At 38.8% G+C, this 24955-nt stretch overlaps 1 protein-coding gene across 1 annotated transcript; it reads right to left on the reverse strand.

Moving 5' to 3' along the window:
* Window positions 1–3610: 3610 nt before the first annotated feature.
* Window positions 3611–23004, reverse strand: LOC131664388 (dynein beta chain, ciliary). The gene is made up of 35 exons (XM_058935442.1): window positions 22788–23004; window positions 20446–20688; window positions 19878–20110; window positions 19550–19815; window positions 19272–19482; window positions 19076–19178; window positions 18378–18805; window positions 18070–18311; window positions 17740–18007; window positions 16801–17662; window positions 16388–16742; window positions 15912–16183; window positions 15454–15834; window positions 15245–15393; window positions 15010–15039; window positions 14158–14403; window positions 13551–14085; window positions 12913–13477; window positions 10450–12843; window positions 10020–10381; window positions 9459–9935; window positions 9125–9389; window positions 8444–9056; window positions 8075–8371; window positions 7836–8005; window positions 7462–7765; window positions 6916–7385; window positions 6267–6821; window positions 5848–6148; window positions 5507–5788; window positions 4988–5417; window positions 4696–4910; window positions 4260–4616; window positions 3973–4121; window positions 3611–3905 (listed from the first exon to the last, which is right to left on the reverse strand). The coding sequence occupies exons 1-35, from the start codon at window positions 23002–23004 to the stop codon at window positions 3611–3613; spliced, it is 13542 nt and encodes a 4513-aa protein (XP_058791425.1).
* Between the last annotated feature and the right edge of the window lie 1951 nt (window positions 23005–24955).

The raw sequence follows: 24955 nt of genomic DNA on the forward strand, positions 1-24955 counted from the left end.
TAAGTGGCCGGATGAGTGAGCTTCGCTCATTACAAGATGATCTTATCGTACTCGCGCGAATTCGAGCGGATTCGAGACGAGAAGCAGCTATATCTCGTTTAATCTTGATCCTTTCGGAAGTGCGCACGCCGCGTCAGTCCCGATCGTCGATGAAATCTTCGGGATAGCGCGCAATCTGCTTTGCACGCCCGACTGGCTATTACGCATGTTTCTAAAGTATAGCAACAGTGGCAGCCGCGGTGAGCACGGCTAACTAATTTGCGCCCTTTGTGAAACTCGCGTTGCCGGATTTGCTGCGAGAAAGAAAAAAAAAAAAGAAAAATTAACAAAATCAAACAGCCGTTAGTGCGGAAATCCCGTGAACCTCGTTTGCAATGCACAATCGTTTGCAAGACCCGCGAACTACTTTTCGAGGATGCAAGAAAGTGTCGCGCGCGGGATATAAATATTTCATGTATTTTTTCGCTTCTTCAGGAAGTTTTATATAAGGCAGAGGGCTGCTCCACTTTGCACGGGAACGACACGTGCACGCTTCGAATTGTTGCACTTTCATATAGAATATTGCACAGCCGATATTAAAATGCCGATACCGATCTCTCCGCAGCGTTACGCTCATTGCCGATCGCTTTATTGCAGCTCATGAATATTGAAGAAAAATAAAAAGAGGCGGCTGCCTCGTTTTTTTCTTCCTTCTCTTCGCGTCCGAAAATTTCAAATTCAAATGCTGACACCCTATACAGCGCCTTGAGAGGGTGCACCTGGCCGGCCCAAGTTTCCCCGAAAAATTACGTGATTAATGGCGCGCTAAGGCATCATTAAAGTCGAAGGCACAAATACATACACACACCGCACGCACGTACGTGTCCCTCTCTTCCGAAATTCGCCACGTGCCGTTCGCCTTCTTGGAGCTTCCTTTTTTTTCTTTTCTTCTTTCTTTTTTACGCTTTTTACTTTTGCTTGGCCCTGCTGCTGTTGCTGCTGCTGCTGTGCTGTTGCTATACGAACGACACGTGCCACGCGCGCTAAATATTTTCGACGCTCAGATCCCTCCGAAAGCCGCGAGGATGCTTTTAGATTTCGCGTGGGGCTTTCGAATGTCGCAGGGACAAAGACTTCAATTTAACCTTTTAATTGCTTGTAGGCAAGTTCTTTCAGCTCATGAGAGTTAGATTGACAAGGTAGTCGTGGACATACAAACTGTTTCTTCTTATAAAAAAAAAGAAAAAAAAAGAAAACAAAAAGAATAATAATCAGAACGCGATAGGTTCTACTACTTTCTTGGTTAAATGTGGGGAACTTGGGATTTCGAAAGAGATGCCGTTTAATTCCGATGGAACAATAATCAGCGAGTGATTCACACACAGCCCTACATTTTTCAAAAGAGCCCTATGCATCTTTAAAGCAGCCAACAAAACGCCCGGAATTATCCCTTATGTTCTAATTCACAATTACTTAGCTGGCAAGTTCTCTCTAGAGTGTTCACCCTCGGTCTCTTCTTTGACAGTCCGGGCGAGAAAGAAATATGCGCAGCCACCTTTGAAAAAAGTGTCTCGCTCGTCTATACATGTATATAAAACAAATTGGGCCGGCATACAAGGGCGTATAACGATGCTTTATTGTTCTGGTAAGAACAATAAAAAGTGAAATGATGAAATTCCAACGAAACCATCACGAATCAAGTGCTTGACAATTAATTCGCCATCTAATTGCAGTGCCATCGCCGAAAAGTTGCCCTCTACGCCTCGCCGCGTTTACGACTCCGCACGCAGAGCACCTGCCCTTTAAAAATGATTAACCGAGTGCTCAATGAAAAATGAAGGGAGCGGGAGCAGCAGCTACGAAGCTACGAGCGAGGAGACAAAGGACGACCTATCAGACTTCCATTAAGCTCTCTTCTTCGTCTTCTCTTTCTTTTTTAACGATGTGCATATTCATCCGTCTCGCTCACTTAGGCCCCATCTAATTGAATCGCCTCTGCCTCGTTCTTTGTTCCACAGCCGTGCCCTGGCGAAAGATGGCATAAAAAAAAAAGAAGTGGCGAGTGCCTCGAGGAGATTATTTTAACGAGATGTGTCGACGCGATGAAAAATCGGGCGTTCATATTCATCGGTTGATGCGCTCGTTCTCTCGACAAGCGACTTGACAGCGCGCGCAACTTTTTCCGAATTTCGATTCTGACTCGATATGCAAAATCAAGAGAACCGATTGCTCCGTATTCTTCATCGTCGTCATACATTGTAATTAAAACTCAAGATACTTTTTCTTCGAGATAGAATAATTATCGTAGATAGCTTTCGTTCGAATTTAAAAAAAATTCAGTGTACGCTGCAACAGTTCTGTTGTTACGCGGTGCTTACTTCATTCTCTTTCATGTACAATTATGTGAGATGATCACATGTACTCGATTATAATCTTACGCATTTTTTAATTAGCAATTTTCAAATGTAGGGTCTTCCTGTTTTCTTTACTTTTCATTAAAACAACGTCATAGTCAATTCACAAGGTGAAATGAAGAAGTAACCAATTATTTATTCCAATCATACTGGTAAATTATACTGCACATATGCAATTATTATATTCATGAAAATAAATGAAGTGGATGAAAGCTGACGCAGTCAATTTATGCAAGAGAAAAGAAAAAAAGAGAATTCGAGGCACAATAAAAGCTCGGTGCGGTCTGTCATCCGCGCCGAACAGAGGCAGCTTTTCTTTCGTTCACGGCCGAATGGCGCGTTTCATCCGATCCATTTGGAGCATGGTGTGGTGCGCGTCCGCACTCGGGTTAATGAAAACCGTGATTGAGCCTTTGCGCTGAATCGATCGCAGAGCCACACCGCGCTGACAGGGCTACGTTCGCTCTAATCAGAAACCACTTGGCTACTTCTTTTATCTATTTCTTCCTCCTCTCAATCCCAATGTCTCTTGGTCATTGCAAGCGCGCGAGCTTTTACTTGTCCTGCGATAAGCAGACGAACAATTGCTCTTCTTTCTTTTTGTTTCGGCGATTAATTCAGTTGGCCGGATGTGACTAAGCCACTAAACAAAAGGGAGACCCTTCGTAAGCAAAAAATTGGTTTTTTTCTTCTTCGTTTTTGGTGGTAGGTAATAATTTGATAAATTGCGTGCGAGCGGGCTTACTCGCATATCTTTTCTTTTTTTTTTTCGGCTCTGCGGAAACGTCGCGTCTCGCCAATTACACGCGAATCGACGTAATGCCAAGCCCACACGCCATACTGTACTGCTGCTGCCACCGGGTATGTTAGCCATGGAAGACAGTTTGGCTTGCTTGCGTTCTATCGATTATTTATACGCGCGCCCGCCTGGCCGTTCGACTGCGCGCTTGCTGTGCCTTTTTTCCTCTCCGATATCCGCATTGCGGCTTTTAGTTCCCTTTTAATCATTGATTCCAGAGATTCCACTGATTCATTCATTTATGATTTATTATTTTTCCAATAAGGACAGTGCTTAAAAAAAGTTAGTAAGGAAAATAAAACATAGGTTGAAAAAAAAATATTTGTAATAGATTAAAAAAGTCTCTTTATTCCTCATCAAAAATGCAATCAGTAACAAAAGAATGGCAATAAATCTCCGAGTAATCCGTAATAAAAAGTCACGTTTGCAGTAATAAAGCAACACCAGCAAGAGTCCATTTGGCTGCTTTCTCTCTGGTTTTAAGATTAAAAGTCCACACGTAAGTAGGTCCACGAGTCCGCGTTTTGTAAACGGGACATTCGTACATATTTCGCAAATCTTGTTTATCCTGAGGAATAGCACGAATATTGATTACAGGCATCGATGGAAATAGTTCTTTTGGTCGCGAGTCGATAATTATACCAGCTTGCACGTCCCAACGTGCGCCCTCCATGAATATGCCGTGCACGTATGCGCCGTCCCTTGGTGCCGAGCTGCAAATTGAACGAGTAAGATTAACGATCGATGCTTTAATCTGTTATTTTAAAGAATGGGATTTACGTGAATTCCTCTTTATTTTTTTTGGTCACGTCGCATTGCAAGCACATTTTGTCTAGCGGAAGTTCGTGTCGTCGTGCTGTCGATTGCATTATTGCTGTTAATAAAGATTGCGGATTGAAAAAACCCGCCAGCCATACCGAGGCAGGCAACTGTAACAATATTAAAGATCGTTAAATTAAGTATGTCATGGTATTTGAAAACATTCCAATTAATTGTACTTTGAATTTGATCTATTGGTAACTAAAGTTAAATGTAAGCGAAATATAGTGCATTTCCTAGCCATTTACCACAAAATCAGTAGACCATGTTTCCAATTCGCGTATCCTTAGCAGCAAGTCGACGAACCAAGCAGTCAATCCAAGTAAAGAAGGATACGCTCTTTGCGTCCAAGTGTGTGGCACTTGGTCAAGGAACAGTGCCGTTTCCAAGTCTTCCATATCCGAGGTAATTGTTAGTTCGCCCTTTAACCCGAGATCCAATTCACGTAGCGAGCGTTTGATCTCGTTCGTTAGATAATTCATACGCTCGCATTCTTGGAACGCGACAATTACATACGGCGTTCGCTCCTCTACTTTGCCCATTATATCCGACATGTTAAACTCCTCTGGAAGCTTTTCCAGTATCTCGTCGAGTATTTGTTTTACCTGTAATCAAACAAATAAAAAAAAATACTAGAATATTACTGGAATTATCAGACGATTGATCGTGAAATAAAGATAATACTTTATCTTCTCTCGTCACTGTCTGGCCACCGGAACTACCGGCATCGCGCGGTTGCATCTCGAAAACGGTCCTGAATAAATTTTCCGAAGTTGTCGTCAGAAATCCGATTTCAGCGTTAGGATGTAGCCCGTATAAGTACGGGGATTCGGGTGGTAACACTTCATCGATGTAAGTATGAAAACCCACCAAGTCGGTATTTGGAGGCGCCGGGAATCCTTCGAAATCAATATTTCATGAGCGCTATGTTTTTCTCGAAGCGAGTAACCCTGTTTTCTTTTGCTAATTTAATTACCCGGAGCAAGATGAAGTTCACCGTCGACCAAATCAGGTTGCATCAATTCCTCCAAATAAGAGACGCACAACCGTCTATCCCAATCATCGGTAATATGCCCACCATACATAATCTCGCCAAAAAGATACCTCAAATCTTCCCAAGGAATCTTGGGACTTGCCTCGAGGTAATTATATAAGACGCTCACGCTGATGTTAAGATCGCCGACGTTGAAAGGGTAAATCTTGTTCCAGCCCTGTGGCCCGAACTTCCGGCGCTCGGCAACCACTGCGTGGAAGTAGCATAGGGAGAATAATATCACCTTGAATTCCGCTTCCTTGCTGCACATTTCCAAAGTCTCTTGCGTAAAGTTGTCCAAGGCTTTGTGTAAATTCGCTTGCATTCCTGTTGGCGGCTCGTTCGTTATTTTAATCGACGACTCCAGAATGCCCTGCGAATAACGATATATTATCTCTCGTCTCTCGTAATCGCAGGTTTTTTTTATTCACTTAGCTCAGTTAAAAATCAATATGAAAAAACCTGTGGTATAATGTGACCAGCCGGTGTACTGGCCGGTTCAGCGCTCATGAATACTCGGTAATCCGAGTGCGAGCCCTCGGATGCTACTTCCAATTTTTTTTCCAGCAGCGGAAGCCATTTTTTCACCAAGTGAATATTCTGAAGTATAACCCAGTGGCCTTTTTTTGACGCATTGTCCATTGCGAGTTCAGCTACGCCTTCTTGGCCTTGTCCGAGTGAAACGTTGTGAAAATTTTGCGCATCAGATGTGAAACCCAATTTTCTGCCTAAATCTTCCACGTCCTAAAATAAAATAATAATAGTTACGTAAAAGATTATTAGATTTATTTTGATCGATTTACTTTGAGTGGATTAACGCCAGGTGACAAAATAAAGAAAATCGGAGTCGAGGGGCTCGTCTCTTCGTAAGATTTCGCGAATTCGACGGTTCTGCTCTCCACGAATCTAGCTCCTAATTTTTCCTCGATAAAAGCGACAATTGCGTATGTCATTCTGTCTGGTCGCAAAGCTCTTAGCATGCATAATCTCTGCAATGCCGTCTTATTTTTCCATTCTTGCGGAAATTTTTCCCTCTCAGGGCACTCGCACTCGACGAGCTTTTTCCATCGCTTTGGCGACGTCTCGATATCTCGATCTAAATTTCTGCGGAATATCACCGTATTTTATTCAATTCAGGTAGAAAATATGGTTTACATTTGAGCTAATAATGCTGAAAAATTGAAAAACAAAATTTTACTACAACGATATCATTACAGCTTACCGAAATTCGTCTCGCGAAGACAGACTACGAATGCCGCCCCAACTGCTGTTAGTCAAAAAATCAACAGGCGAAGTGACATGCGGCGTGATCGGAAAGCGTAATAAAAAATCAAGTTCTTGAGCGCTGATTTCCTCGCGAGCGAGAAGCACCTGAAAGGCCATCTGCGAAGTGAAAATGAGCTTGTCGCACTCGAAGAGGCCGCGAGTCGTGTACATGAAAACCGAGTAGGTGATGCATTCGATGAGATTTGTCACTCGGCCTGTTACATCGGCAGCCGGATCAGCTTTCAGCACTGCTCGTTGAAAAACTACGCTGAAAGCTTTCAAAGAGAATTGATAAATTGGATTTATCGTGTTCAAGTCGTTGAGAATGAAGTAGAGTAAGGATGCTCGAGCTGCGGCTGGTCTATACAATTCGCGAGCAGCGTCGATTTCTCGAGACGTGCCACGCGCTTCGCTGACTTTTCGTTCGATTTCGGCTGCCGTTCTCTTGGTCGTTTCTAAATTTTCGACGAGTGCGGTGTCACCTAATACGTTACTGCCTGCCGAAGAGAGTCTGAAAATGTTGTCAACCCGTTGGAATTCATATAAAGTACTTTGATGCAAAGCAAGATTCTTCTTTCAAAATGCAAAAAAGTTTGTATACAAACTTGGAAAGCAGAGAATCCTCGAGACTATTTAGAGTTATTTTGAAATAATTCTGTTGTCGCGTTAATTCCGCCTTCAGCTCCTCCAAATCCGGCCTCTCAGCCTTCACAACTTCAGCGAGCAGTTGGTCTTCCAATCCGTCGCGCGTCACCGTGAAATTAATAAGCGTCGTCTGAGCCTGCATTTCAGGTTTATAATGAGGATTTGCCAGTTTGGTGTGCAACAACAGACGGAAATTCGGGTTGTACTCGACTTCCTTGTCGCCAATCTTTAAAGCACGGCCTTTCTTTATTAAGTTTCGACCCAACAGTGAATCCAGCACAGGATCGACAAGTTCTCCAATATTTTCAATGAGTACTGTTGCACCAGCTGCCAGTGACTGTTCAATTACGTCGAGGTGACCTGTCTGCCCGAGACGAATCACGCGTAGATTGTCGCCGTATTTTTGCTTTATCCATTTGATACCTTGGAGCTAAAATAAATTATTTTTTTTCTACAGTAGTAGCATTTCTTTATACTTGAGAGTTGAAAATTTGATCGTAGAATACCTGCGGATCAATCATAAGAGGCCATCGATCTGAATTCGATAAAATTGTTGCATTTTCTGTTGACATTCTGTCGTTTGGTAATCCTTCATTGTTCCATTTAGCTATTTGAGTGTCGTCCGTCAGTAAAGTTAACGGATCGAGTCCATCAGTTATGGGTACAGCTGGCTCGATATTCCGTAAAAACGGTAACCATTGCTTGTTTAAAAGATCTAAGCGAAATTGCTTTGTAAAGCAACCTACGTACGAAATGAAAGCGGTAACCAAAAGCACATCGCCTGGTAAAGTTGATGATTGTTGCATGAGACTAAAAATACCAAAATTGACATATAATATTTTAATCTAGATTATAATTTTAGCGCTATAGATGACCATACTTTGCAACTGAATCTGCCCATCTAACATTCTCTGACGCCAATCCGCCAACCAATCGATTAGCCAAAGCAATGGTGGCATTTGTCGCATCGGCTTCTTGCTGGCACTTTAACTTTGCCTCGGTAGCTTGTTCAAACTCTGCTGTGAGCGCTGCTAATTGTTCTTCTAGCGACTAAAATTAATGTGACGACTATCAAATCCGTTCATTTTTCAACGAAATAGTGATAGAAAAATTACTTACAGCAACTTTGCGTTTTATGACTCCTAACTTATCCTGAGCAGCAGCTAATTCAGCATTAGCTTGAGCTAATGCTTTGCGCTTTGGTTCTACATCACAAAAAACTTCATAAAATTTAATAATATTGATAACCCACGCGCACAGACCAGCTGCGGCTGCAGATTTAGATCTGACAAACTCTGGCTCAAACTCCGAGTCTTTAAGGTAAGGTTGAATAGATTTTATTACTTCCGGGTGAATATTTTCTTTATCGTAATTAATTAATGCATCTAAAAATGCGTCGACTTTGGCCATTACAATCTAAAATAAATAACAAAAGAGATCATTTAGCGTTCTAAATAGTTAATTTTCTTTTTATACAGTTGATAGTACTTTAGCAGCTTTCCAACTGCGATCTTTGGGTATTTTGCCACTTGGTGCAAGTAGCACCATCACAGCTGCAGTGACGTTTGTGACTGCGCCAGGTGGCGAGCCGAATGACTTAAGCTCTGTAAGATTTGCTTTATTTAACGTATTCAAAGCCTCCTGAGCGGCTAATAATGCTGGCTCTGCTTTTAACAAGTCTGCCTCGCAATCCTTTTGTTTTTTCAACACCTCCTCAGCAATGATCGCCACTTTCGTCTCTTCTTCGTCGGCTAAAGCCTTTTCTTTTTGTACTTTCTCCGTTTCCACGCCGACCTTCGCTATAAGAAGATCAGCTGCCTCATTTTTCTGCTGTAATTCTATTTCTTGGATAGCCAATTTTTTTTTCAACTCGTCTACTTGAACAGCCGTTGACTTCAATTTAGCTAAACCATTCTCCAATCTCTCCACACGAGCTTTCAATTCGGCAGCTTTGTTCTTCAAAAGTTTTATGTACAAGCTAATCTGTTCAAGAAAAGACTTTGGTGTTGTATAATTGTAGCGACGCTCGTTTATCAGATACTGTCTACTTGCTAGATTTACTGTCGTATGTGCGTGTGCCATAAATTTAGATACCGATTCACTATGACAGAGAGAAATATTTTAGTACATCAATATGTTAGAGAAGAATGTAAATTAATTTTTATTTACAGATAACTTTCCGGTAGCTCATCCAGTTCTTGCAGGAAACGTTTGGAGACAGACATTAAAGCCTCCTGAGGCCATTCGTGGAACCAATTTACGGCAGTACAGTTAATTATTGCCGGAAATTTTCGCGATCGAACTCTCAACGTCGACCCTACAGGAGAAAAACAGAGCACTACCCTTAGTTGCCGGCGCACTCTGTCAATAAAAAATTTCCAGCAATTTTCTCGAGTATCTAGAATTCCAGCACCTTTCACTTCATTTCTTACACCTATCAAATAATAAACACATTCGGCAATGGCTTTAAAATATTTTGTTAATATAAGAATAAATTACAAGCCTGAAATAATATTTTCAACTTCATCTTCTGGAAAGAGATCTGGGATTTCTCCAGAAGCAAGCATATCGTTGATTAAAACCAGAAAATGTTCGTTCGGCACTTGAGCATCTGTCATGAGAAACATTATTCCCAAATTTTTCATGCCTGATTTTAAATAAAGAGAGGAAAGTTCCAGTTTAAGATCTGGTACTCCATATCCTTTGCGTAATTGCACTTGAAAAACTTCAAGAGAGCTTATAAATGCTGCCAAGCGTGAAAGGCTTTGTTTTCCAGATCCTCCAACACCAACGAGAAGCGCACTGCCTCGAGGTGATTCTAAGATTCGATTGATTCTACACACATGCATCATAGCATCTTCAAAAAGAACGAGATTCATTGCAGATACTAAGTCATTATAAGTAACTAAAGCTTCTGTTAGTAATCGGTGTAGAGTAGCCCAATCTTGTACCGGCATATACTTTGGTTCTCCGATACCACCTAAGAAAAATATATTTAATAAAGATTACTTCATAAGACAATTTTATTTCGTTAATTAGTTAGTTAGCTGAATTAAAGCTTTACCAGCAAAGTGACAATATATATTTGGTTTTTCAAAAATAGCTCCTTCATCGATTTCCTCAATATTCTTTTTCAAAATATCAATCTGTAATTTATTAAACGTCTCGATATCTTTGTCGTCAGTAAGTTTATCTGCATAGACTCTTTGAGTTTCATGCATCCAAAGCCTAACGAAATCTGTTCCAATTTGGAGACAGTCATTACCACTAAAAAGTAGCCCTTGAAAACAATTCGATAAATCTCGAAGGTTGAAAATATAATGGAATTTCGTCGCTGTAGGAAGAAAAACCTGAGCACATCTATGATGCAACTGCAAAGTAGCTTGCACAATATATTTTCCAAGATCAGCAATTGTTAATGGGAATCTATAAATCAAAGTATATCATATACCTAAAGTACATTAAAAATATTATATTCCTAAATGATTACACACCTATGTTCAATATTTGACAAGTGTTGCGAAAGAATAGATGCATAAATAGTAGTCAAGGACTCAGAATTTGGAAAACTAATAGCAAATACTGCGAAGTGTCTTTGAAGTCTTGGATTTATAGTAAAAGATCCAGCTGTTGGATTCATGCAACTAACATACTGACAGTTGTGTATATCTTTTAAAGACAGTTTAGTTCTATCGTACCAATGAGTGTAATCTAAATGTTGTCGTATCAGTGTATGTGGTTGCACTGTTCCATACGGATCTACTTCGGGCATATTCATATCATCAATGAAATATATTAGGGTTTTATTTCCAGGTGGCCCATAGTTTCGTCCGGCTTTTTTTTCCAGTGGCTTTTCTAAAATTTTCTGAAGCATTTCAGAGGTTGTATAAAAGTTGAATGGAACATTGGTGATCACGTAATTTTCTGAAAGTTGCAAAAGTTTTTCTGCCACTAGAACTGTTTTACCACATCCTGCAGGACCAACTAACATTACAGGATGCTTTTCTGCCATTAAAAGATCAAGAAAATATCGTATTCTAATTGATTCAGCTGTATATACTAAAACTGCTTGTAAAGGTAAGTCAGGGTCTAACTCAAACTTAGGTAAACGTTCAGTCCATGAGACAAAATTTTTTGTTTCTGGATCAATATAATAGTCAAAAACCGTTCCTGTGCTAGGAAATTTAATCTGTTTAAATTCATTCACCCACCATTTAGTGAATTCAATACGATGATCTATTGTTTGATCTTGGAACATTGCAGAACCAAATGCCCAAACTGCCGCAAAGACAAAATAAAGTTCGTAGTGATCTTTTGAAAAATCAGTTGACGTTAGTTCTGTAGTTAATAGACAACTTAATAAGTGACATAACATTTCTACATGAGCCATTTCAGCGATAGGTGTAATTTTCTTAAATCTTATACGTAGCGTTTCCAAGCACGTAGGAATATATTTGTCAAAAAGAATGACCAAATTTGATTTTTCCGATTGGGAAGGTCGCGTTTCAATCCAGCTAGTAACATAAGGATTCCAGCCTAAATCTTGAGGATTTATGTACAATATACCAGCTCGAGAAACCGTAGCTGGAGTAGCAGTTCTTAAATTTGAAATTTCAAACAGTAATCTCATAGAAGGTGTCAGAGCTATTCTTTCATTACTCGCAAGCGTCAATACTTTATTATCGTCCATCACGGTATTTAGAGATTCAATCCACATAGGATCAATATCTCCGTCTAAAATGATCCATTTCGGATGTTCCCCTCCGAGATTAGCTTGCTCTCTCATGATTACAGAAAACAAGCCATCTTTCCATTCTCTCGTTGCTGGATTTATGATACCAAAGAGTTCGTCGTTTGTTACTGCTTTTGGATTAAGGTCATTAAATATTGGCTTCCTCTTTAGGTTCTGATAAGTTTTAAACAAGGTTTTCCAAACTTTCGTCTTACCAGAACCTGCTGATCCCACAATAAACACAGAATGTCGTACTTCTAGTAACTCTTCCAATTGAACAACTTTGAGGATGAATCCGTCTTCCGGTTGTAATAAAAGATCAGTTGCAGCTTGCTTCACAGTTTTTTCAAAATCAACATCTCTTTTTCTGGGGACGTCGAGTGCAGGGAAGAGGTCGGCAATCAATCCCATAAATACTGGTAAATCGTCGGAAACAACTTTTGGAATATTAAAGTCACGTAATGCTCTCATAAGTACTTCCTCTTCTGGTCGCCCAGGATCACCACGTTTTAAACTTCCAGCAACTACTAAAACTGATTTTATTGCTCTTAATCCCCAATCATAATGGTCTTGTTTCGATAGGAGTTCTTTACATAAAGTATACAATGTAATAAACTTCCTTGCAAGAATACGAGCATCTTGAAATCCTTCAGCAACCAACATAATTTCGCAAATTAACTCAAAATCAGGTACAACCATAGCGCATGGTCTAAATAGAGCTTTTAAATTTTCTGGAAGCTCTGTACGTCCTGCATAGCCAGGATTCATAGTTATGAAAATACCAACAGTAGGCGTTAAAGCTATAATTTCTCCCATGAAATTGAAAATTTCTTTTTTGTCTTTAATGGCATCCTGAACAGACTTCACTTGTACTGCAACGACAGAAAGTACTTCAACGGATATTCTATTAAACTCATCGAAACATCCCCATGCTCCTGTTTGAGCTAAGCCTTTGTAAATATTGCCACATGATTTGTAATCCATTTGCTCTGAGCAATTAAATACGTAAACCATGATTCCTAAAGCTCGACCTAGATCTTTAGTTGTCTCAGTTTTTCCAGTACCAGCTGGTCCTGCAGGGCCACCACCCATTACGAGATGGAGGGATTGAGTTAATGTTATGTAGCAGCGATCAGTTAATGGCGTGATAACTAATCTGTAAATAAATTTATAAAAAATAACATTCCATAAAAAATTAAATGTTCAACGGATTTTCAAAATTTACCTTGGTGTATTACCCAAGTATTCGTGTGAATACCTAAATTGTGCATCACAAATATTGGCAAAACAATCTTTTTCTTTTTCATCCCACCTATGTCTCAATTGACTTTGCCATTGAAAAGCCTGAGCAGTTTCTACTTTTGCCTGTACAAGTTTCGTAACGACGTCACGAGAGTGCACATCTATTGTACATATGGTCATAACTTTTTGTCGATCTTGTTTGGTTAGTTCTCCGAGTAACAAAGTGATTAGCGTACTCAGTTGTCCAATTTGTTTTTTCAAATAATCTTTCAGAGCATTGTCGTAACCTTCTTCTAATCTACCAAATGCAAGATTTACTTCAGTGGTCCACCAAATTTGAGTACCGCATAAAGAGACTTGAGCTGGATAGTCAAATAACCACTGTTCTCTAGGTTTTTCTTCGTAAGCCACTACTGCATCACTAAAGTAATGACGAATCGAAGTTCGCATAGCTTTCTGTAATCTATTCAACCAAACTTCTACTGCGCCTTCGCATGTCATTTCATAATTGATAAATGCAACATACTCTCCATCCTTGGCAAACATACCTGAAAGTAACTAAGTTTTTAAACTAAATCTACACTTCAAGTTAAAATCACATAATACTTTCACAGTTCTTACCAATTACTTTTTCTGGTTTTACGGTTTTACTATCATCATGGAACTTGAGCCATGCCATTGAATCAAATAATTTAATCAAGTGCTTTGCAACAACTTCAGGTCGATTTCCGTTGGAAAGAATATCTAATAAATCACTTGAAGATACAAAATAAAATCTTGGAAAGGCTAATCGTTTTGTTTCCAAATATTCTGCTAAAGCTTTTTCACATAAAGTTAGTTCCTTTTGTAGAATATCCAAAACTCTCACAAGGCCATCTTTATTTGTTGCTTCAACCACATTTGGCGTTTTTCCCATTTCGTGACTCATTTCCCTGAATTGTTGATCGATTCGATCGAATCGCTCAGAATCTACAGGTAACTGTTTTCTTATATCCTCGGAAGACATAAAAATACTCTCAAGATGAATCCATGTTCTTTGAACTTCAAACCATAATGTGGTTACTTGATCAGCAACACTTAATTTTTTTTGCCATGAAGAAACTTCTTCTAAAAAGTGAGCTATGAACTTTGACGTAATTAAGTTTTGTAATTGAACCTAAAATTAAAAAGAATCGTTATTATAATAAAATGAAAAATGTTGTTTGGAGTTTAAATAACCTAAATGTACTTGGTTTTCTTCTAGAGTTTCAATTAATTCTTCGCTAGCTCTAAGCAGAATGGCACCAGTACGTGAATGATCTTCTTTTTCGAATTCCATACCCGACCAAATGCTATTTAATTCTCGAAGGTATTTTTCCATTGACATTTCTTTCACAGCTTTATCTACTATATTTTTCACTTCTTCTTCACACTCATGCAAATTCAACTCTAGCAAATTCTCTAGACTTGTTTCTTCATCCATAACGAACCGTACCTATTTATTTGATTAATTTTCTAGTAGTTTTATCATTTTTATTAGTATATAAAATGAAAGACTAAAAAATACGAACTAACTTGTAAAATTGTGCTTTCAATTTTGATAATGAGTCCCTCTAAAGAGAAGATATGGTGGAATGGAAATGAATTTCTACAATGACTTTTATATGAATTTATATTTATGATTATTACATCTCGTACATAATGTAATTTTTTACACGAGCAACATAAAAAATGTGCTTTACTATGAAAAGTACGTTCAATTTGTAATAAACATTTATATTGTGCTAAAACTAAACTATTTTATTATCATGCAATAGTTTAAAATATAATGCTCTATATAGAACGTATATTTTTATATTACATTATTATCTGGTGTGGTTTATATCTATAATATCGTAGTACCTTTACCACGAAATAAAAGTAAAACATCTTAACAATATTATTATAGATTGAATAAAGCAACTATTTTTATATTTGTTTTGACGAACAATTTCAGTTATCTAACTTCTATAACTCAACTATCTTTGCATGAAATATGTATTTATAATGTTATACGTCCAAAATTTACTTTTGTGGTGCTTTTTATTTACAGTGAACTTACGGTCATTTCTGGAGTCATGTCGCCCAATTTCTGCAACATTTACAGCATATTTACAGCTGTGCAATTAACTATATGACTTACGCATAAATATTAATATATGACTATATCGCAAGATTCTCGTATGTACAAAATAATAATAATATTATTCGTTTCCACATATATATTTGTGAAATAAGCAATTAAATAACATGTCATTATGTACATATTTACAAATATTTTCTTTAATTGACGGTACCTTTGTACTCTTCATTAACTGAAACCAGTGCCTTTCGCGTATCGCTGGATTTTGAAGTTCTCCAACGGCTCTCAAAGATGTTAACATATTTTTTACGGTTGATTCGAGTGATGTATATGTATCCCATGGTCGCATCTCTTTGTCCAGACCTTTATTTTACAGTATAATGATCAATGAAAATACTGTAAAAACAACATTAAATGACTAACCTCTTATTTCTTTGGCAAACTTCTTACACTCAATATCCATATTTTCCACGTCAATTTTTCTCCATGGCGTTCCTTTCCAACCTTCAACACTACTTCTTATAATATTTACATAATCCCACAACTGTTTAAGCAATTTCAATTCTTTTCTGCATTGCTTTAATTGTTTGAATTCAGGAACCATTACTTCAAACAGCGAGGCGGACTGTTGTATATCCTGCATTTGTCTTTCTTGCATTGAAATGAGTTCGTGAGCTTCATCGAGTAATTCGTAAGGTTTTTCACAATCAAATTTGAAAAACTCAAAACGTCTGAAAGCATCTCGATATGTAACCACTATGATATCAAAAGCTACTATGCGAGCTCGTATTTTTGAAACTTCACCTGTCGATCGAAAATAGAAAAAAAAATGAATAAGAGACTACTGCTATCATATAGAAATATATTATTAAAAGACCTACCAGCCTGTAAAGGTGCAACTTGTTGTTTTACAGTTAAAGCTAATTTTTTGGTATTTGCCCATTGGTCGGGTAGTTCTTGAAGAAAGACATTAACTTCTTCTGGAATATCTTGGTCGTAAAATTTCAAAAGCTCAATAGTTTCTTGCAAAGGTTGAAACATTTCATCTGTCACGGGCTGCCTTTCCTTAACTTGCATCAGAAAACCCATCACACTAACGAGACCGTCGTAATCTCCTGGCTGTACTTGCTGGAGAAGACCTTCGTCAGCGCGCCTGATAAATTTAATTCATTTATTGACGCGCGTTATCTCTTATGATATTATTTTTTCAATTTCTTTAAATTTGCTCACCTGCCATTTTTGTATGTGAAGGAAATTGGGCTCGATCGATGTGTAGATAATACATTTTAAAAAGTATTTTATCGTTTCTTTACCCATACCGACCGAGTCCGATGTCCTTCAATTTCAATTTATTTACCTTATAAATGATCCTAAATCCGATAAGCTCGTTGTCACGTGCTCAACTAAATGTTGTTTAAACATACTCGACCACTTGCAAATAGTATTTAAAAGAGATTGTCGGAATGGCTTTAAATCAACTCTGAACCAATTACAAAATATTTTCGAACAACTCATTTCTTCGACTTCTATGTACACATTTTCGTATAGATCTATTTGCTCTCGAAAGTGCTCCATTTTAGGGGGATTTTTCGATGGAGCTTTTGGATCGAGAGCAAGTAACATATCGATTTCTTCCACGGTTAATTGTCTGCTGTATTCTAAGAACTGCTGCATGACTGTATCTCTATCCTCTAGCCATAAGTAAGCGTAACCTACAAGTATTATTACAGAAATCAAATATTTAACTATTGATATTATATTGTTACTTACCTTCGAAAACCCCACAAAAATCAGTAGCTTCTTCAACAGCTTTAATAACACCCGAAAGTATTTCATTTTTCATCGCGCAAATATCATCATCTTTTTGCAACTCTTCTGCATATCCCTCAGTATCAGTCTTCAGTCTTGGTATGAGTGTAGCCATATGAATAATATCATTCAATAAATTCGCTATCAGCTGATCTAAGCCATCAGGATCATCAGGTTCAAGAGATGGCACGTAAAATAAGTCGGGCTCTCGAAGCTCCAGTCTCGCTTCCAGCAGTGGTTCATTTTGACAGGAAGTATCCATGTTCTCCAAGAGGTAAGACAATGAACAACCAACAGCTTTACGAAGAGATTCTATAACGATCTTATCGACATAAGTAACGTAGACTTGCCACGCACGACTTTTTTTATTCGAAACTTCAAACAGCTTTTTATTTTCCTCCAGAAATTGCATAATTTGTTCAGCTGCTCGACGCATTTCCGTGTATCTCTTGTTTACTCGTTCCTCGCGTTCCTCCAAACACAGCAACGTGTCTTTACGTCGGTCTTTACGTTCAATTAATGGCATTCTCGTCCACGGCTCAATAGTACTCCGTATGCTTTCTACATTAGCTTGAGTAGCTTTTACACGTTTATATAAGTCTTCGAGTAGACTACCAAGTTCCGTCATGTAATCAAGGAGACCTTCTGAATTCCATTTTAGTTCGTTTTCACCACGCTCAACGAGAGAGTCTATTCGCGCGATATCGAGTTCGATCAAATGGAATTCAACTTTGCGACAAGTTCGACGAATCTCATTGTAGAAGTTCACCGCGCCCGTAAGGAGCGTTCTGAACTGTCGGAATGTTTCCGATATTTCGGCTACCTGTAAATAATGAATGCAATTGATGTTAAATTTATGTTACAATGATACATTTATTCTGTTATGAAAAGTTCACGTACATCTAGAGCTTCTTTTGGTATATTTTCATAAGACATTTGCTTCAGATAGTTGACTTCTTTGAGTACAGCGTGAAGCTCCGGATCAAAATTCAAAATTAACATGGAAACTTGATCCCTCTTTATTAAAGATCTATTCAAACCCTCTTTGACCTTATCCGGTACGGCTTTTGCCCATTCAAAGAATAGAGTCCTTTGCTTGTCTTCCAATGTTGCGATTAATCTGTCATATCGTGCTAAAATATTCATGCCTTCTTTGCTGTCTATGATCCTTTAAAAAAGTATAATCGAGTTCGATTAATACTATCGATAAAATTAATAATCTTCGCTTACGGATGTTGAAGGGATTTGAATGTTTGCACTGGCAGATCAATGCGAAACTGTAGCATTCTCATAAACTGTAAATCACCAGCAAGAGGCGGTAAATCACGCATTGCACCTCGCGGCCCTTGATTGAATAGCGCCTCGACTATCGTCAATTCCTCATTCAACAGATCAAGAATTCGTGAGTAGCGATTTGTAAACTGTTTCCTGATAACTGGTCGATCCAAAACTGTCCCAGCGATATTTATCAACTGTCAATTATTAATCATCAACAAAGAAAATGTAAAAAATTAATAATTAAATTAATCTATGTATACCTTGAAAGTACTTTCTAAATTCGCGCAATCGTCGAAAGCCTGGCAGAGAATAGCCGCGAGTTTGCTGTCGAGGTCAACGATGGCCTCGCTGAATTTCTTGCAATCCTGTACGAAAGTTTCGTCGTCGGGTTCAAGTACGTCGTTCCCGCGAGTGGAGAACGCAGCGAAAAGTTGCTGGAACTCCTTGTACACGCCGGTGATGCGAGTGCTCAATGAACGTCCCATAACACCACCAATCTCGATTTTCTCCAGCTTCGAGAACTCGAGGACAGTGTCGAAGAGCCACTCGATATCGGATAATCGCTTGAGAAAAGCGTTCAATCGACCGAATACGGCGTTGGGATTGAATGTCCATGGCGGTGCTTCTTTTCTCAACGCTGGCATGTTTTTGTGATGTTCGAATTGATATTTGAATTCCCTGAGGACGTCTAAAAAGTGAAGTATTTTTTCCGCATCTAACGTACTAAAACCTCTGAGACTCTTATTAAATTGTAGTTACGGTATTTTTACGATGAAGCATAGTATGTTCGCTAGTTACGAAAATTCGTATACATCACTTTAACCTCGACGACACGCTAGTTTTTGTCGGTATGTGTAGCAATTAATTTTTTCATAGAATAATATTTTACTGATCACAGGAAAACATGTGTGCAATACAAAAAAAAACAAAAAAAAAAAGAAAACGTAATCCCCAATACCTTTAGAAATTTGCACTCTTTGCAAAGCTTCATCAACGTCACTCTGAAATATCAGCGTCGGATCAAGAAATCTTCTTGCTTCCTGCACAAGCAAGTTGCATATCTGGCGAAGCATGATGATGAGTTTGGACGAGCTCTGATAGTAGCGTGAGTTTATCCAAACAAGCCCGACGGAGTGGATAAGAGTGGCTATGACAGGCTTCGCTTCGGAAAAGTCTACCTCCTCCACTGCTTTGAAGCATTTGGCAAGAGGCGTAAGGTACAACGAGATCTCCTTTGCTTCGGCCAAAGACGATACAACATTTCCGAAAAGAGTTCGGAAGCATGGGTAGTACGCGCTGTCGGTTTTCTCCAGGATTATTGCCATTTTCCGCACTCGTTCTTCTCGTAACTGATCGAAGATGTATCTAAAAAAGTGAAACGATATTTTATGATAATATTCCAGCAGTTTTTAGCAATAGATTTTCGCTTCACCGTAAATTCGCCAGTCTAGTTGACCAATATTCGAGCTCAACGTACGGCGTTGGATTTTGACCGTTTTCGAAGGCCACACTCGACTCTTGAGTAACAACGTCATTCACGAGGTAGGCCCACTTTATAACAACACCTTCGATGGCACTTTTCAGATACAAATCTACGGCTTGTGGACCATCGACTGTAACTAATCTTTCGACTTCAGCTACTTTCTCGAGACCTGCTGGCATAGGTAACACTGTTCTTCCGTTTACTTGGCCCTTTACCTGCAAATTTAAATATTACCACCTTTCTTTATGATTTCTTTGATTGATTTTTATTAACTTACTTGATACAAAGTACCGCGAAGTGAGTGAACATGTCGAGAAATATCCTGCACAGCGACACCAGGCAGGTCCTTGTGATTGTCGGGCTTACAGAGTAAAGGCGCGAATATGTTGTCGACTATGGTGGCTAGTTCGTCTACTACACGATGAGATAAATCTCCTGTAAGTAGCATTGCTGCGCAGGCCTCTTTTTCTTTTGGTATAACAGCGATTTTCATTTTGATTGCATATACTCCTGACAATACGATAAACAATATCAATGTTGAAAGTAACGTTACAGCTGCATCAAAGCTCAGACTGCTTCTTTCTAATTTCATTGTAAATAACAAATCCAAGTGAATAGTTATTCCATTATTCTTCAAAGCGTCTTTAAAGAACATTGTGAACCCACTACTTTGAACTCTAAAGTGAATATGAAATAATTTTAACCAAAAAAGCAAATTTTGAATTTGTAAAATTTTTGTAAAACATGAGCAGAAAGTAATTGTGAGAAAGTCGATGAAAGCGAAATCAAAAAGAAACAATGTAAAATTCAAAGCACATTGTAATAAATATAATCAAATGAAGTACCTTTCGTACGTTGACAAGGAATGGGAAAGCCACATGATGGTACCAGTTGGGCTGTCGGCGTAAGCACGACAAAAAGCGCGGCAGGCACTGGATTGTCCAAAAAATCTAACAAAATATTGCGATGATCCTCCGTGACGGTGAGCCTGTGCCATTTTTCATGCTTCAATTTCAATGACTTTTGGACAACAGAGCCCAGATATTCCATTCGCGGATCTACGTTAGACTCCATCGACGGCGGTTCAGCTAAAAACCAAACAAAGTAGTAAGTACCGCAGTGGAATGAGCGGATCAATCCTTTTGCATGAAGTTCGGTGGGCAAACTAACAAGCTTGCCAGGGCAACTGTCGTCGTCGTCGAGTTTCGCTTATTGTCACGATGGAGAAAGAGGGAAAGACAGCGAGACACGGAACACACATTTTGCCAGCGACGTTGCACGCGATCATACGCTGCTCTGCATTGCACTGGCAGGCACCGTCGTCGCAGTGGAACCTTCAGTCGCTTTTCGATCCTCTCCCTCGCATCTCTCTTTCGAGCTTACAAAAGCTTGCCAATGCCAATTTTTCTGTTGCCGGCGATGACTGGCATCGATTGCTGCACTCTGGTTTCGTGCGTTTTCGCTGCGTTGGCAGGTGGGTAGGCGAAATTTCATATATTTACTTTACTCGCAATCACGTTAACTTGCTTTCAGCTAATTGAAAAACAAGCTTGTATTGTACTTCGTAAGCTCGCTATAAAGTTAATTTTCATAATTCAGTCACGAGATTAGTTTTTCAATGCTTTTGTAGAATTTCAACTTTGAGAGCGGAAAATCTCGCGGAAGCTCTGTTAATATCTTCAGATTTAATAATATCAGTACCTGCAACAACGCACTGTAAAGCAGCACTAATGTCGGCTTTAATTATTCAAAGGCTTACAGCACCAAATCAAGTTTATCTACGTGGCTGGATGTTGGCTTGCATGCTTGCTCGTGGGAGACAGCGACCCAACGAGTCTAACCCCGCCGACGTTTTATGAGTTTAATTTGGAAAGGGAAGCCAGAGAGAGAAAGAGAGACAGACAGAGAGAGAGTTACCTGGATACTCGCTCGCAGTTTTGGTCGAGCGCCAGAACGAGAAAACCCGTTGCGGAGTTTATTTCGTCTCGAATGATTGCTCATTTCTTTTTTTCTCTGCCGTGCTACAAGTGTGTACTTTCTATTCTATTTGTTTCATTATCGAGCTTGTGGCAATTATCGTTTTGTCAATTAATTTTTTTCCCACTTTCCTTTGATCCACGAACTCGAGGAGACTAATAAAGTTGAGGCTGCGTCCGCAGAAATTCGAACCCTCGAGGGAATATTGACTTGCCAAGTCGACTTCTTCGTCTTGCTCCTCTTTCGTTCTGGAAATAATCGCTTCGACGATTGCCCCGCGGAACAGCGAGCAGAAAAAATGCAATAACTGCACGATTCGGAGATTTGATTGGGGACTGGACAAATCTTGACTTATACGGATAAATCGATTCTCGATTAATGATTCGGCGGTTGGACAATATTTCGAATGAAAAAAGTAATTATTTGAATGAGAAAAGATTGGGAGTTCTTTTTTTTCATGATTACGTATTGAAAAGACATTTCGCGCGTGCAAATATTCTCGCGAAAAAGAAAAATATTCAAGAATAATTTGCGAAACAGATTGAGCTTCCCTCCCTTCGGTGATAAAAAGAAAAGAGAGAATAAGTAAAAGAGCGTGAGTCAACGTAAGAAAGACAAAGTCAATCTTCGCACTGGCGCGCGGCATTGGAATATTCTCTGCGGCAATTTTCAGCGAGCACGCGCCAATTCTTTTTGAACGGCACTCTCGCAAGTTGATTCGAATGAGAAGGGAGAAGACGAGCGGAGCTCAGAGTCGGCGGCGTTGGGCGTCTGGAAAATTTTCCAGGAGAAGATGAAGGAAAGGAAAGAGAAGCTCCCGTAAGCAGTCTCAACAGGTTAACTCTATCCTTCAATTTTCAGTCTTTCTCTCGTGCAAGAAGTTCGAATGCTCACTTCTTGTGACGCAGTCAAGCTTTCTCTAACGCTGAGCGGAGTTTCTGTTGCCGACAAGTTCACCGTGAAAGTACATTGTAATACGCTTGCACGAAATAGACTGACGAGATGATGTTTTGATGTTCTACACTATAGAATTTTGAAGCATCCCTTCCAAGATTATGAACCTCACGCCCGTTAACAGATAGCTTTCTATTTGCTAACACATAATCGTGGTTTCTTTATGATAACGTTATTAACGTGTTTCAATATTTTCCCATAATAAAACTAAAGTTCTTGCTTTTTCTTCCAATCATTCTTGTACTATAAATTATACCTGGTATAGGTTCGATAACATCAGCAGGCTCCTCGGGTGGTTGATCTTCCTCAACTGAATTTGCTTTAGAGTTCATCATAGTTCGAAAATAAGCTTGAAATTCCTCGAGCTTCTCGCTGGTATTGGTATTGAATAGCAAAACTGGCAATGGCTTCACCTCGTCCTTCGCTATTGCCAATAAACCCCCGCTGGAGCCACTGCTCTCGGTATCCGACATCTTTTCACTTTTCTTCGAGAGTACGCTGAAATTCATGATATTGATGCAGGAATAAGAAAACACCAATGTTCCATTGTACAACATTCAAGTCAAGCGTCGCGCAATTTATAGGTCATAGTACACCCGCGAACATGTTATCAATACCGTAGTCAGATTTATTATTTTACTTTTAGGCATTCCACGGCTCGTAAAGCCCACGCTTATTGTTTGTAGATTCACTGGATATATTTTAGTTTTACAGTCATCTAAGGAACGTCGTAATGGGCATTCTTTCCATTCCGAAACGGATGTGAAAAGTTGCGAAGCGTTTTATGATGCTCTCTGCAACTTGGCTCCCTCGCAATAAAATTATGCTAATCCAAATACGTTTTCTTTTTTTCTATTGCCAGTCGCCCACTACCTTCTCGACCTTATTTCCACTAGCAATCTCGCGACAACCAACCGAGAATTTGACGAAAAAAAAAATCGCCAAATTGAACCATCTGCATTCATATTGAACATCGAGGTACATACGCGACAGACTCGACATATCGGCTAATGTTCAGTCTCCGCGGAGGGGAGAAAAGCTCGCGAATTCGAAGCTGACACGAAACTTTACTTGTTTTTGTTTCTCAGCGCGTTATTCATGAGCTTTTCCATCTCATCAAAACTTTTATTTGCCATTCACGAAAAGATGAGTTCGATTTATATTGAGTTTTGTATTTGTTTGACTGAACGCCTATGATATTACGTAAAAATTTTGTCAACGATTTATTGTTAGTAGATTTTTATGATTTATTTATTAATAAATTGTCTAACAGTTGGTAATACTATCGATTGTATTGAAATTTATTATTATGTCTGACCATTTTGCGTCATACTACTTAAAACTATTTACTCCAGAAAATAAGTCTATATGACGGTATTAAAAAATAATCAATTTATATAAATTTTTACATTCGTTTTCAGAGGAAAATTGATTTCTGAAACTTCCATCAAGATGACAAGTAAATATACAATTCTTTTAATGTAATTTCTTATTTATTAACAGTTTATAAGGAAACTTCAACCAGACGCGGAACATTTTTTTCTTTACTTTGAAGCTGTTTGAAACACCATAGGTAGTGCACATCAGTGAGAGCTTTGGAAGTTGTGTACTTTGAAATTAATTAATCTACTTTAGCGTTCCTAGCAACGGTTGCCTTGAAAACGTTCGGAGGGTGTTATTCAATATCATATATATTCGAGGTTAAAATATTGCCCTAAATTTTTTTTTACCTCTTTTTACAAAAGTTTGTTCTCAAAACTAATTAGAATAAATAGTTATGATCATTGACAATATATTTTATAGAATGATAATTCGCTATATTTTTCAATTATAGTATTTATTATTCTCAACAGTGTATATAAATACATTATATTATTTCATAATTTTTACTTAAAATTTACAACCAGTACTGAGAAAAGTCTTAATCATTCTAATAACCAACAACAGAACTTAAATTTTCATATCTCTACATTCTACTATCTGACAGCTAGTACCACGAACCCTCCGATCCATACCATGTAGACACTCACCTCAAAATATGTAGGCTATTCAGCAACAATCACACGACAGTCATTGTCTGCACGCATCTTTGACTGACAAAGTATTGCACCTAATGATACAAAGCAACAGCTATTCTCGTGGACAATATATCCTCGTTATATCGTCGAGTTCGGCTCGTCGTTCACTGTGCGTTGAAGCCACGACACCTCCTGCCGTCTAATAACAATCGTAGCACTGCGGAGCGCGACTTATGAATTTTGGAGGCTTTTGCGAGCTTGTAATTAAATCGTCGTGCTTTAAAGGTTACTTCGCTTTCAACAACTGTATAGCTGGTTTGTCGTTTGAGGAATTACATCTTCTTTGCTTTTGGCTTGTTGTAGGACTGAACACTTGACCGCGGTGATAAAAATATACTCTCCACAT

The sequence above is a fragment of the Phymastichus coffea genome, unplaced genomic scaffold (genome assembly GCF_024137745.1).
Source record: "Phymastichus coffea isolate CEN01 unplaced genomic scaffold, Cenicafe_Pcof_1.1 PCOF00043, whole genome shotgun sequence".
Classification (NCBI taxonomy): Eukaryota; Metazoa; Arthropoda; class Insecta; order Hymenoptera; family Eulophidae; genus Phymastichus; species Phymastichus coffea.

Bases quoted from the DNA above. Each gene is read 5' to 3' on its own strand.
- LOC131664388 (XM_058935442.1), bottom strand. From the start codon at position 23,004: ATGTCGGATACCGAGAGCAGTGGCTCCAGCGGGGGTTTATTGGCAATA. The intron at 5,789-5,847 runs GTAAATCGATCA...ATTTTATTTTAG, and splicing joins CTGGCGTTAATCCACTCAAA to GACGTGGAAGATTTAGGCAG. The intron at 4,617-4,695 runs GTATTATCTTTA...GTTTGATTACAG, and splicing joins CAGTGACGAGAGAAGATAAA to GTAAAACAAATACTCGACGA.